General features: G+C 51.5%; 1 protein-coding gene across 7 annotated transcripts in view; it reads left to right on the top strand.

The window, feature by feature from the left end:
• Zmiz1 (zinc finger MIZ-type containing 1) overlaps positions 1 to 14,157 on the top strand; it is a 206,167-nt gene that overhangs the window by 104,731 nt on the left and 87,279 nt on the right. For 5 of the 7 annotated variants that reach the window (XM_027389081.2, XM_027389079.2, XM_027389076.2 and 2 more), the window contains 3 exons: positions 4,034 to 4,142; positions 8,308 to 8,421; positions 13,639 to 13,744. The exons of the other annotated variants lie outside the window; for them this stretch is intronic. In XM_027389081.2, the coding sequence (XP_027244882.1) occupies positions 4,083 to 4,142; positions 8,308 to 8,421; positions 13,639 to 13,744 (280 nt within the window). In that variant the 5' untranslated portion in view covers positions 4,034 to 4,082. The remainder of the gene's footprint in view (positions 1 to 4,033; positions 4,143 to 8,307; positions 8,422 to 13,638; positions 13,745 to 14,157) is intronic. 7 annotated transcript variants of the gene reach the window in all.

The following is a 14,157-nucleotide window of genomic DNA, read 5'->3' as shown; positions in this document are numbered from 1 at the left end:
CCCGAGGAGATGACAAGTGTAAATAGAAGCTTCTTCTAGCACAACCACCTGGAAATTGGGAGGACTCAGCCTGGCTACCATGTCATCACCTAAAAAACATCCATACATGGAATGAACCCTGGCCAGGCATAGCTTCAAAAGAGGTAGTGTCCAGGGCATTGGGCCATCTTGAGGGTGGGGCTCCCATTGACTTTTCCAGGCAGCAGGCTCCCCAGCTTGGGAAGAATCTTTGAATTTTCAAGTTGAGTACTCTATTCCTACTGAGGTAGAGTTTCCCGGCAGCCAGAGTCCTCAGATGCTGGAGTTTGGCGGACTGCCAGAGGATGACTAGCCCTTCCTTCATTTTACAGTTAGAGAAACTGAGACTTAGCTTCTTGCCCTGTTCACAGTGAGAGGGTGGCTGAGCAGGCACCCACTGCAGACCGCTAGGCTAACTAGGAAGGCTTTTCACCGACAGGATACTCAAGGCCCCTGACGGAGTCCACACCTACTCAGAGGGCTACAGAGTGGAAGAGGCTACCAGGCATTGCTTTTGGTTGATAGAGAACCCCAACCTTCCTGGGGGCTAGAGCTGCAGCCACTAAGGGTTTATGAGGACTTTTTAAAGCACCTGGAGGCAAGCATCGCTGAGTGGTGCTTCTGTGGCAGTGGGGCGACCTCTGCTGGCTGCCAGGCGCTCACCATTTCCCAAACACAGGATGCTATGCTCAGATTCTGGGGTGGCCTTGGAAACAACTGACTTTGGATGGGTTGAATGAAACAAGGACATCTTCAGGGGCCAAGTCATGGCTTGAGATAGGAATATACAGGATGCTGTGGCCACCAGTCTTGGAGACACGAAAAGAACAGCATGTTAATGGTTAGAAAGGCAGAAGTTTCTATCTTAGCCCAGCCAGCATTTCACCTCTCAAAGGCTGTAAGAACTGAGAAAATCAGCCTCAGATCTGGGCTGCCAATGAAAAAAGTAGGTACATAAGCTAAACTGTCCCCTCCATGTCCCATTTTTTTCCTGCCTAGTGCTGACCTGTCCTCGGGCCCTGGACCTTAGCTTTCAAATCTTTTCCCTTTGCAGTGTGGAATTCAGACCCATCATTTCCATTCATTTCTGGTGTTAATGACCCCACTCTCCACCACTGATATCAGCAGTTTTTAAACGATACCTAGGCTAAGTACAATGGCTCAAGAAGCTGAAATAGGAGTGTCATGAATTCAAGGCCAGCTTGGGCTACATAGAAAGACCCTGTCTGGGGACAAAAAATTAAAAGAAGTATATAGTATGTCATCTTACCTGCATGGGCTTCTTTCTTCACCCAGATACTTTATCTTTTAAGTAGAAACACATGGAGTTAGGAGTCTGTAATCCCAGTGATGGGGAGGCTGGAACAGGTGGATTGCCCATGAGCATGAGACTAATCTGAGTTACAGTGAGACTGTATGTATTGGGGGAATTCCAATGTTGTCTCTGTGATCTGTAATGTCTCCTGACAGTTATCTATCAGATACCCTACGAATCTCACAGATGTTGGAAACCAAGCTGGTCACATCTTGATTCCATAGGATGGAGCCTAGCCTGGACGACAGACCTGGGGACATCTAGGACAAAAACCACTGTGGGCCCCAAACAAAACAAAATCAACTGGACTGGCAGGTTGGGGACAACTTTGCCCACTGTTGCCCTATGGATCTTTGAATCTAGAGACCCTGAGATAGGCTAGCCTGATCTAGAATGGCCCTGCCTGCCTCTTTGCTGTTTGCTTCCTGAAGTGAGACCTGGGGTCCTGCTAGCACTCACAGAGGTAAAGCAGCCGTGGGGCCCAATGGTTGCTGGCCAGGGAGGTTCAAGCTCCTTATACTTGCTGGACGCTTCCTTGAATGGGCAGAGCACCCTTAGAAGCTATCGGTATGTGTAAGCATGTGTCCAGACCTCTCTGTGTTCCTGGTCATAAATGGCATGGCTGTTCTGGAAGATCCTCCTTGGAGGTAGAACTTGATGGGGCCTTCAGATCCTCCCTTCATGCCCTTGTCTCCTATCGATGGGGAAACCAAAGCTTCGAAGCCAGAGGGGTCTGAATGGAACCTGAATTGTGCCTTTGGAGTGGTGGGAAGAAAAAGGTGCCCAGGGGACTTGGGAGTCTCCAGTGTCCGTTTCTGGCCCTCTCAGTGCTGCAGTTTGTCTACAGTGCCCTCCTGCTGGCTGCTTGGGTCATGGAGGTCTTTTCCTGGGTGGTTATAGCCTATGAACTGGAGTGCAGGGGTTTCTTTGTGCTTCCTTTCTGGCTCCCCAGCCAGTTATTGAGCTGGCCTGGCCTTGATGATTTTCTGGGTTCCTTTGACTCAGTATCCTTGTACTAGCCAGCTTCAGAAACCACACCCTTTCCCCCCTTTCAGTGTATGAGTATTTGCCTGAATGTGTACATATATATGTGCCACGTGTGTGCCTAGTACCTGAGGAAGCCAGAAGAGGGTGTCAGATCCCACGAAACTAGAAATACAGATGGTGTGAGCCATCATATGGCTGGTGGAAACCCAGGTTTTCTGCAAGAACAGCAAATGCTCTTAACCATTGAGCCATCTCTCCAGCCCCAGAAATCACATACCTCCAGGGACCCTGACTGCCATTATTTGCCCATGTTTAAAGTAGGATGATCTCACAGCCCCTCAAACAGTGCCAAGAACCAAGATAACCTGGCAGATTTTGTACCATTGACCTACTTCTGCTCTGGGCCTTCTCTTGTCCCTGCCTCCCCTTGTGGTTTGTCCCTGGCCCCAAGAGCCTTCCTTTTGCCACATGAATGCTGGCTGAAGCTCTGTGAAAGTATACTCAGGAGACAGTTTCTGCTTGGCAGACCACTGAAAGTACCAAGGTGTTCTGTACCCCTACCAGCCTCCAGCAAGGACCTCCAGGCACTCCCCAGAGCCTGTTCCATAGGTTGGAACAGGAAAGCCAGGATTCTGCCCTGATTCTCACAGGACCAGCTGTAAACTGAGTCACAGTTTCCTCATCTACAGTGTGGGACTATTGCAGTATGTGTCAGTGCCCAAGGCCTGGACCAGCACTTGACCATTAGCTGGGGAAGCTCATGCAGTTGTCACCTAATAGGTGACCTGGGGTAAATGCAGGCTTTTTTCTTTTGAGACAGAGTCTCAGCAAAACTGGTGATCCTCCTGCCTCAGCTTTGCAAATGCTGATGATGCACAAGTGTGCCAAGAGTTCCTTGAACACTAGAAGATCATGACATCTTCATAGGCCTAGCACTGGCCCCCGCACTGGAGATCTTATAGTGTTCCTGGGCAAATGGAAGCATAGAGCTGAGCAGATGGAAACTAACAATGTGGAGATGGGTGTAAGGGTGTGGGAATGGATGGATGGATGGATCAATTGTCCTAGTTAGGTTACTATTACTATGATGAAACATCATGGCCAAAAGCAACTTGGGGTGAGGGGATTTACTTAGCTTATATACAATGCATTACAGCCCATTGGGAGAAGCCAAGGCAAGGGCTGGAGGCACAGGAGCTGATGCAGAGACCGTGAAGGAATGCTGCTTACTGGTTTTCTCCTCATGGCTTGCTCAGCCTGCTTTCTTATAGAACCCAGGGCCACCATCCCAGGGATAGCAACACCCACGACCTTCCCCCATCAATCACCAATTAAGAAAATGCCCCACCTGCTCTTCTGCCCACAGCCCAATCTTATGGAGGCAGTTTTTTCAATTGAGGTTCTTTTCTCTTAAATGACTTTAGCTTGGGTCAAGTTGACATAAAACTACTCAGGACATCAACGAACAGACAGTCATTGAAATGATAAAGAAATGATGGGCAAGAGTTGGGTGTCAGGGAATATAAACATTTGACAGGTACCAGGACAGTGAAAGGAGGGCAAGATGAGGACGAGAGAAAGCACAACCCTCACTTTTTCTTGCTGGAAAATGCAGAGACAAAGCTGGACACCCAGGCCAATGCTGAAGTGGAAGGGTAACCAGAAGGCTGTGAGAGATTGTCAGGTGTAACACCCTCTCTCCTCTCTCCTCAGGCTGGACCACGTTCATGGCTCTCGGGTAGAACCCAGCGAAACGGCCAGAATGAATTCTATGGACAGGCACATCCAGCAGACCAATGACCGTCTGCAGTGCATCAAGCAGGTGAGTGTAGCTGGTAGGGTGGGGGGGGGAGGCGGGGAGTAGGTCTGCGCTGCAGCAGGATGATGGTCCCTGAGTGCCAGCCTACCGCTGAACTCACACACACATGAACACCACACCACCTCACCCCTACACAGCTATGTGATTTTGGGTCAGTGCCCTGTCTTCTCTGGGCTTGGCTTCCATGCTTTGAGCTGTGGTGAGCATGCAGTGAGGTGTCTAACGCCCTGGTCCACCTTCTCCCACCTCCCTTCTGAGACCTCTGCTCCCTGTCTCCCTGCTTCAGTTATTTGCTGACAGCAAAGGGAAAAGGCCTGGTATGGTGACACACTGGTGTAGGGGTCCCAAGCACTAGGCAGATGGAAGCAGGAAGATCAGGAGTTCAAAATAATCTTCAGCTACATAGTGAGTTTGAGGTCAGGATGAGACCCTGTGCCAGAAAGTTACAAGAAAAGGAAAGGGTCTGGGAAACTAAATCATTTTACAGAAAAGGAAACTGAGGCACAGAAGGGGAACACCGCTTCAGTGGTGTTAGTACAACTTCATCCTACAGTGTTGGGAGTTACCCCAGCTGACTGAGCCCCAGCTAGTTCACCTCCAGCACCTTTGACATGGGTTGTTGCTAAGCAGGGCACCTCTCACTAGACACACACCCCCAGAGGTGACTACAAGTGATCCTCTACCTTTGGGCCCAACCTTTGGCTGGGGATGGTAGGATCTCAGGCATCACAACTTATTCAGAATAGAAAAGCAATTGTTTACATGCATAGATGAAAAATATGTCTGCAGTGTGGACCTGGGCTGGTGCAGGCTGTGGCTCCCACCCTGGGCCTCACAACCTTGGACTCCCACACCAAACCCTTCCAGCATAGCCTTCCCAAACACACTCCCACCCTCTAGAAGTCCCTGGCATTGAACACCCCAGCAGCCCTTCTCTGCCGCCCTCTTGATTGGCTGCCCCTCTTCTTTAGCCTGTACCAAAGCTTCCTCTTCACAAGGTCTTCAGGACTCTTAGTCATCTCAGTGCCGCAGGGAGAATCCTAAACTTCGAATCAGTTCATTGTGCCCAGCAGCCTCTCCAGGCCCTAGGCAGCTTTGGAGCATCAGCACACCCTGTGCCTGAGCTCAGGGACTTCTTGGTCACCCAGTCACCTCACCTATCCTGCTCCCTTCCTGAGCTGAGACAAGAGGATCTCAAAGTTCACAGTATCCTACCTGATGCTCAGTCCATCCTGGGTGGGGCCGTAGTACTTCAGGTGGGTGCAGAGGAGGGTGGACCACTAAGTGGTTCTGTAAGAGGATCGTGGGTGAGTGGGTAGATGGACATATGTCTGGGGAGTTAGATGAGTGGGTAGGTATAGATGATAGATGGGTAGATGGATGAATGGGTGGCTGGCTGGATAAATTGGCTTCTAGATGAATGGACAGATGAATGAGTGGATGGGTAAGGAATAGATAAAGTGATTAATGGATGAATGGACAGATGGGCAGGTAGATATATGGATGGATTTGTTCTGGATGGATGGATAGACACATGGATGAATTGTGTGGCTCACAGAAGGACTGGTGGGCAGCTGGGAGTCAGCCCTGATTGTAGCATTGGTGTGCCCAATTCCTGCCCACGCACTCAGCAATCATGGGTATAGCTTCAGTCCCCTGAGGAATTATAGAGATAGGTGGGTTTCCTGATGGAAAACAGGGCATTGGAGTCTGGGACCAGTCACTACTTGGAGCCTTTGCCAGTGATTCAAAATGTGTCCCTCTGTTCATCCTAACCCTCATCTGGTCCCTTTCCCTTCCTGGGCCACTGGGTTCTCTTGTGAAGTGGCCAGGTGGCTGACCTCAGTAGAGAAGCTGTCATTAGGACAGTTGAACACCCATCACTCCTTTCAGACCTTACCTTGTGCCAAAACAAGGAGTGCCTAGGAAGCTGCTTCTATCCTGTGGATTCTAGACCTAAGAGACATCTATAGTCATGAGAGAAGAGAGGCCCCTGCATGAGAAGCACCAGTTGCCTCCAGCCATACCTGCCCCAACTCTGTAACATGCTTATCCCACACTTCTATACTTAACCACAGCCCTGCAAGCCGCCACCCCCTACCCCCACCTTTCATAGATGAGGGCTCTGAGGTTCAGTAATGTCCTCGGGGCTGCGTGACTCCATGGCTGGGATTTGGGCCAGGTGTGCACTTTGTGTGTCATCAAGACACAGTCTCTCTATGTACTTAAGCCATAATGAGGCTGAGACCAGCAACTAGAGCAGAGAGAAGGACCTCAGCTGAGGCCACAGAGCTCCAGGCAACAGCCAGCTAAGGGGTGTTACTGTTTACCTCATCTGTGAGATGCATCCCATAATGAGCCAGCTGTGACTGAAGAGGAGGAGATACAGGCTGGCAAGATACAGAAGTCTGGTGCTCAAATAGGGCCTGAATAAGAGCAGGCTTGGGGATCAGACTCAGAGGCCATCCTGGAGCTCAGATCTCTAAAGGGCATTGCTATGGTCACCCGAGAGTGGCATGCGGAGGTTGCTGACACTGTTGATTGGTTGTGACATCACATAAATAAATGAAACACCTGGTTGTCAGGGGGGAGTGCAAGCCAGAAGGAACTGCTGGGCTGCAACACTCCATCAGAGCCCTGGTGTTCCCTGGGGCCTCTGAAAGGCAGATTTAGAAGTGAACACAGAAACAAAAGCAAAACCAGGCAGCCACCCTCCCAAAGGGTATGGCTGTGTGTGCAGAAGTCCCTCCTGTCTTGGTGATCTTGTATAAGCAGTTGCAACATTGGAGAGCCAAGCCTGAGAGCTCCTACACAGCTGGGCTCCCACAGGGGAGGCAGGGAACCTCTGGGATACCAAGATGGAGCCAAGGGCCATCCCATGTGGAACTGCCCCACCTGCCAGGCACTCTGCCTGGACTACAGTCTTGTTTAATCCTCACTCAGCCCCCATGACACAGGCTGTTACTGCTCACTTGCCCTTTTTCTCCCCTCTGTTTCTTCCCCTTCCTCTTTCTCCATGAAGAGAAATGTTCTTATTGAGTTAATTCAGCTACCCCTCCTCACTGTAAGCCTTGCCTTGCAGGAACCGCACTATGACAAGTGCAAGGAACCAAAACTTCCATGACCACATGGCAGTCACTCATCCCCATCTTACAGACAGATGACCGAAGCTGAGAGTATTGAAGGGACCATCCTAGGTTAATAAGGGGCACAGGCAGAGTGATCGCAGAGCTCTGATCACAGAGGGGTTCCCTCAGCTCTATTCAGGGATGCCAGCTCCAAGGCCCAATCCTGCCTTGGCTATGAATTAACTCATGCACAGGTGGTTTACAGGGGCCATCTAGGCCAGTGCGATCCTGCTATCCCTACCAGCACCAAGGGTCCTGGAACTGCTAGCATCCTGTATGTGTACACTTGGTTTCTGCCAGGACCTTGGAGATACCCTGTGGGGCCACACCTATCAGTAGGCCAAGTGCCAGCTGTAAATCACAGCTGTGACTCTACCTTGCCCTGTGGTCCTAGTCTTCTAGTTCCTGGTCTCGGTGCCAAATGACAAGGACCCAGGAAGCCGTGGGTCAGCATTAAGGATAAAGTGAGATCTTCGCAACTCCTCTGTGCTTACAGCCTGCAGGCCTGAAGTAGCTCTGAAAGCCCCAGGATTCTGACTTCCTATATGAGAGGCAGGAGGAAGAGGTTCCAAAAGGTCCCAGAAAATCTGGATCTGGGAAGCTGGGAGTGCTTGGAGCTAGGAACACTAAGCCACATACACCAGACTATAGACAGCATGATGATTCAGGCACCATGCGCTAAGTCCCTCTCCCCTGACACACACAGGGAGGATCTGGATGAGGTGCAGAGGGTGGGAGGTGATAGGTGGTTAAGGAAGACACCTGCAGGGCCAGCTGGTTTCAAGTGTGGAGACTGAGGACCCCTCCCCAGCACCTTCATCCAGAGTGAGCACTGGGATGTCTGTTGGCTCTGGTTCTTTACCAGTCCTGGTTCTAGTCTTTGAAGTGGGTCTCTGGCCTCATCCTGCACAATGGGTCAGCCTTGTATAGAGGATTGCTGAGAAAGCTGGAGAATCCAACCTGCCTTCTGCCCTTACTGGCCAGGCCCCGGGTGGCCTCCTCTTGCAGCCTCAAGCCTTTTCCTTTTTCTTTCTCCACAGCATTTACAGAACCCCGCCAACTTCCACAATGCTGCTACAGAGCTGCTGGATTGGTGTGGAGACCCTCGAGCCTTCCAGCGGCCCTTTGAGCAGAGTCTCATGGGCTGCCTGACGGTGAGTCTCCACCTCCCCCACCCAGCACACTGGGAAACGCGCATGTGCGACCAAAAGTCCTGTCCACACGCCACCTGTCTGTGGGGCGGGGGGGGGGACAACCGCCCATGCTGCAGGCTGGTCCTGCAAGTGCTCCCGACCCTGGGTCTGATATGGAGGTAGTCTCGGTATATTGTGTAGCTTCCTCACACTTATTGAGAAGCACCCTGTGGGGACCAGTGCTCCATCAGAAGCAAGACAGCTCCACTTCTTAGGACTCTGCCTTCCTTTTCCACCGTCGCTTGTCCCTTCATTTGCTGAACATTTATTGAGCTCCCCTATAGCCATCTATCCATCCACTCAAGAACATGTATGGAGCCCCTATTACATTGCATCCATCTGCACAAATAAACCTTGACTGGTCCCTCATTTATCATGTGTGGTCCCCTTTGCCAAGTCCTGGAAACCCCAAGATAAATAAAACTTTCTTAAGCTTGATTTCTTAGTAAAGGGTAGCTGTGTGGAGAAATGACCGAGAAACAGTGTCGGAGTGGCATGGATCTTTATCAGCTGAAAGGTGGGGCCGGTCATGCAAAACCACACATGCATATGCCACAGTTCACCAAGCTGCTGACCACAGCCTGGTCCCTGGGCCACAAAGCAGTGTGTGCAAAGGCCCTTGGTGTCCAGAAAACGGGGTAAGGAGGGTTCTAGGATCTAGACTGGGCAGGATCTTAAACCTGAGGCCCAGAACTTGAGACCTGAGAGAAGCACATGGGGATCTTTCATAGTTTTCAAGTGTTCGCCTAAGCCACGTGGCCTGCATTTGGAAGTGTGGAACTGGTGAGGACAGTCCCTCAGAAGGCCTGTAGTAGGCTTGGAAGGAGCTGTGTGGATGACACAGAGGGAGTCTGCATGTCCTGGGTGTGAAATGGCGGCATGGCCAAGCAGGAATGGTGTCTCTTCAGGAGCTCCAGATGGGAGGCAGGCAAAGAGCCCAGTTTAGCTCTGCCTGGGAAGAGCAGACATGGTGACCACATTGGGCTCTCTTGTTCTGACAAAGGTTGAGCTGTCTGTCACCTCCCAGAATCCACCTGTCCTTCTAGCTACCCATTTCACAGAGGAGGAAACTAAGACTCAACACTGACTGCCATGGCACCCAGACTTAAAAGCAGCTTAGTCTCTAGCTGAGGCCAGTCCCAACCTAGAGAGATGTTCCAGTTCATCTGTAGCATGGCCCAGACCCTCCCAGGGCTCTTCTGTTGGAAGCTGGCCCCATCTGTCTCATTCAAGCCACCTGCATGGCCCTGTCTTCCTCATCCTTCAGCCCCCGAGCTCCCCTCTCCTCCCAACTGCCTAATCCTCTTTGTGGGATCTGGGTCCAGCCTAAGCCCCATAGAGAGGGCCAGATGTTGCCCAGGCCACAGTTCCCACCCCAGTTTCCTATAACTATAGTAAGAAGAGAGGGTGGGGGCCATGCACAGTATATCATCAAACAAACTAATATGCTTCCCCAGCATACTTCCCCCACGCTTGGCCCTGCCTAGATCATGGACCTGAGTGAGATCCTGGCCCTGGCCAGCCTGGATGACCAGGGTCTAGCCTTACCTTGGCTATGTCATTCAGCAGACATTTACCAAGTCTCTGCTGGTAAACACAGTAGGAGCTCATGCTCTCAAGGAAGAACTCACATGCCAGGAGAACAAAGCCTAAGTGTCATCTAGAAGGGACAGGCGAAGAAGCAGGAGATTGAAAGCTGCGCTCAAGTAAGGACAGTAGCTGTGAGTGTCTGTCCTTGGAGTGAACAACAATACAGGGCTTCCTGGAGGAGGGACTCGCCCTCCCCCTGGGGGACCCCTTGAGATCTGCCAGAAGATACCTTTCCAGGCAGAGGATACTGTGGACAGAGGCCATGTGTCAGTTCCCTGGGTCCTCTTGCTGCATCCCCACAATAGAGCATGTATGTGCTTGCCCCTGTCCTCCAGCCTGCCTCCCAGCCAAAGGGAGCCCTTGAAAGCCCTTCTGCTGCCCCTCACAAACATAGTCCCAGCGGCACAGGCGTGTGAACTCAGGAGATCCTGCTGCAGGAGGAAATTGGAGAGAGGACAATCACAGAAGTTAACCTTGGCATCCAATCTCTTTTCTGGGCCTCCATCTTCATGGTATCTAAAGAAGAACTTTCTAGATAGGCAGGAAAGGGGGTCACCATCCTCATCCCAGTGCTGCCTACAAGAAGGGACAAATACAGGGCAAGGAGGCTAAGTCCACCCCAACACACAAACACACACGCACGCACGCACGCACGCACGCACACACACATGCAAGTACGGGTCCCTCCCTAGCCAGGGGCAGCTAAGCCTGCAGGTTGACACAGTTTCCTAAGTGACCTTTGAGAGCTGACTCCAAATTCCTCCAGATCCGGCTTACTTTGAGGATAGCAATTAAAACCCACTCAGCTGCAGGCAACAAATGGACATGAGGGATTGTTGTTTTATTTTGCTTTGCTTTGCTTTTTGTTTCTTTGCCACCAAATTCTAAGCTGCCCAGGCTCAATTTACATGTGAGGCTCTGGGCCACAGGCCACCTGAGCCAAGCCCTGCAGATCTGTCAAGACTCATTCCAATCTACCAGTCATGGGAGATTTGTACCCATCTCACAGATGAGGTAACTGAAGCCCAGGAAATAGGTAATCACTTGAGTGAAGTGGGATGACTGGCAAGGGGCACATGCAAACACCCTGTAATCAGAGCATTAGCTGCAACAGCAGGACTAGATCCTTCCTTAGGCAAGTCCCCTCCCTATCTTGTCTCTGGGACAATGTTTTCCCCTCCCAAGGTCTAGCTGCCTGGCAGCCAGGCCCAGCAGAAGGGCAGCCTTAAACTAGCTAGTTTCTAGCATGTATCCAGTCTAGTGCAAGCACTTGTCTTCATGCCTAGGGACTCCCACTGGAGTGTAGCAGGCCTCTCTGTGATACAAGCTGCCCAGATAGACATACCTTACCAATGGACAATGGACCCTACCTTATATAAGACTTTCTGGTGTCACAGACTCCAGCTTGCTATGTCACACTTGTGCTGTGTGATTTTGAGTAAAACCGTTTCTGTGTCTCAGCTTCTTCCACAACAAAAAACAGCTTGAGCCAAAAGATCCTTCTGCATGTCCGACCTGGTAACACAGACCCACCAGCTCGCCAGCTTCAACTCCTTACAGCCTGCTTATGGCTCCAGGCCACTCTTGCTCAACTCAGCCAGAATAACTTTTCCAAACCAGAACAGCAAGACTGGCCAGTATCGTCCAGGCACAAAACCTTTGCCTTACTTCCCTGACCCTGAGGCCCAGGGACCTCCCTGCAGGTGGGAAGGTATGGCTTTGACCCTTCATTGGCCAGACTACCTGGACCACACACACACTGCACCCTTGCCCCCTGGGAGCCAAGTTCTCAGGCTACTACTAATGTCACCAACAGTCCCCCAGCATTGACTGTAGTACTGCACCAGTCCAAACACAGGGACTCTCCAGCTGAGCTCCCTGATGTCCCCCTAGGCTGTTGTTCCAGAAGACACTCAGGGCAGTGGGGAGGGTTCCGGATTTTCTGAACTGCAGCATCTAAACTGCAGCTCAGAAAGTCTAGAACCTTCCCCCACTCACCTGAGTGCCTGCCTACAAACTTGAAAACCTCCACAGGTCAGATTGTGTTAGGGATCTGGGCTGAAACAGACAGTTGAAGAGGCTCCACCCTAGGTGGCTAGAGACTTAGGGACAAACATGGGGCCAGAGAGCCCATGAGGAAGCCGGGGAGAATTCCGTTTGCATCAAAAGCTAAGCAAACATCTGAATGTAAAATTAGCTGCCTCCCCTGATCCTGGCTGACACTGGCCCTACAGGACATTCCCAGGGTCCAGAGCTCTGATCTAGCAGGTACTCGTAGTCCTGGGAAAGGAGATTCTGTTGACATCCATCTGGCCTTCTGTGTCCCTTCAGTTTTAATGAGGAGATAAAGTCAAGTGTGGGGATGGATGTGTGTGCAGTCTCAGCACTCAAGAGCATCACAAGTTGGAAGCCAGACTAGTCCACAGTGATACTCTCCCAAAGAAAGAAAAGACAGTATGGGGGAGAAAAGGAAAGGAGAGCTGGCCTCAGAGGCATGGCTGAAAGGTTCCTCCCTTTCAGCTATAGAGCCCTTATGGCAAGTCCCCAAAGTGGGCAGGGAAAAGTGGCTTACTGTTGTGATAGCTCTGGATACCAGGCTAAACCCACTGCAGTCTGAGACCCCATGGCAGCATCAAAGCAGGTGGCCCCCAGAGACCTGAAGACTGAGCCTCCCTTCTTCAGCAGCAGGGGCTACTGCATCTGGGAAGACTCCTCTCCTCTCAGCCATGGCCTCCCCAGCTGCTCTGACTTCATTCTCCAGGCTCCTCCTTCCTTGTTAACAAGGAAGCATCATCCAGCCACTGTTAGTGAGGTGGGAGTGCAGACCTGGAAGCAGCGGGTCACCCAGGGATAGTCTTCCTGGGACAGTCTGATGGGCAGGGGCCTCCAAGGCATCTCCTTGGACCCTAGAGCAACCCAGTTCTACACAACACTTTTCAAGGCTCCCATCTCTCCAGATGGGTAAGATTTGGGGCTTCCTGAAGGGCTTGGTGCTGAGTCAGACCCCAGGCCAAGCTCCAGACTACAGGGGTCTGCGTTTCTAGGCTGAAGTGTGATGATCTACAGGAGCCCTTGACACACACCAGGCAATTCTGCCTGTAAACTACAGGAAGATCAGTAGATCCCAAGTCCCTGCTTCTCAGGGCATGGCTGTTGATGCAGGATCATGGGCATGTAGGACATCTCCAGGACACCCCCAGGATGTGCTGATGCCTGGGAACAGTAGAGGCAGTGGGCACCTGCAGAGGTAGGGGGAAAAACTCAGACATGGTGGGGGAGGCCTGAAGGGAAAGGCAGCATCCTGGGTCTGGGACTAGGAAGTTAAGTTGAGGAGCCCTGGGTTGATGCAGAGCGTTTAGCTGGGGCCACTCTAGAAAACGTGGTACTACCTCTCCTGCTAATGGCTAGCTAGAAGGTGGTCATTCAAGCCATTGAAAGAGACCCACTAGAGTCCTAGCTCCCCCTGGCCTTGGGCCCCTGCCTTAGCCTGGCTGCTTCATCTGCTTCATTATGTAGTGTGCATGGTTCCTACTCAGAGCTCTGATAAATTGATAACTCACCCTGGATTTCCTCTTTTCTGGCCATCAGGTTGTCAGCCGCGTGGCTGCTCAACAGGGGTTTGACCTGGACCTCGGCTACAGACTCTTGGCCGTGTGTGCTGCCAATCGAGACAAGTTCACCCCCAAGTCTGCTGGTGAGTACTATGTGGGGCTCCACAGGTGGAGCAGGAAGGTGGAGAGAGCCTCAGTTGGTCTACAGGCGGTACAAGCATCTGAGGATGAATGGCTGAGCCATCAGCTCAAGCGCCTACAGATGGGGCTCAGCTCTGTGTGTCTCCCAGCACAGAGGCACCACAGGGATACCAAAGGTTCCAGATATCCCACACCACAACATAGGCACTGTGCTGAAGATAGGTCAGGCATCTCCTCATTCCATCACTGCAGTGAGCACTTGGCATAAGCCTGATAGTATCTATCCAGTTGCACCAGGGAGGAAACTAAGGTTCAGAGAAGCAGAGGAGGTTTTCCTGGTCACGAGATATATATAGCCAGGTCTGTACTGCAGAGGTAACATGCATAGTGATCCTTATACACCACTCATTCATTC

The sequence above is a fragment of the Cricetulus griseus genome (assembly GCF_003668045.3).
Source record: "Cricetulus griseus strain 17A/GY chromosome 1 unlocalized genomic scaffold, alternate assembly CriGri-PICRH-1.0 chr1_1, whole genome shotgun sequence".
In the NCBI taxonomy this organism is placed as follows: Eukaryota; Metazoa; Chordata; class Mammalia; order Rodentia; family Cricetidae; genus Cricetulus; species Cricetulus griseus.
This window is presented reverse-complemented; position numbering and strand designations above follow the sequence as displayed.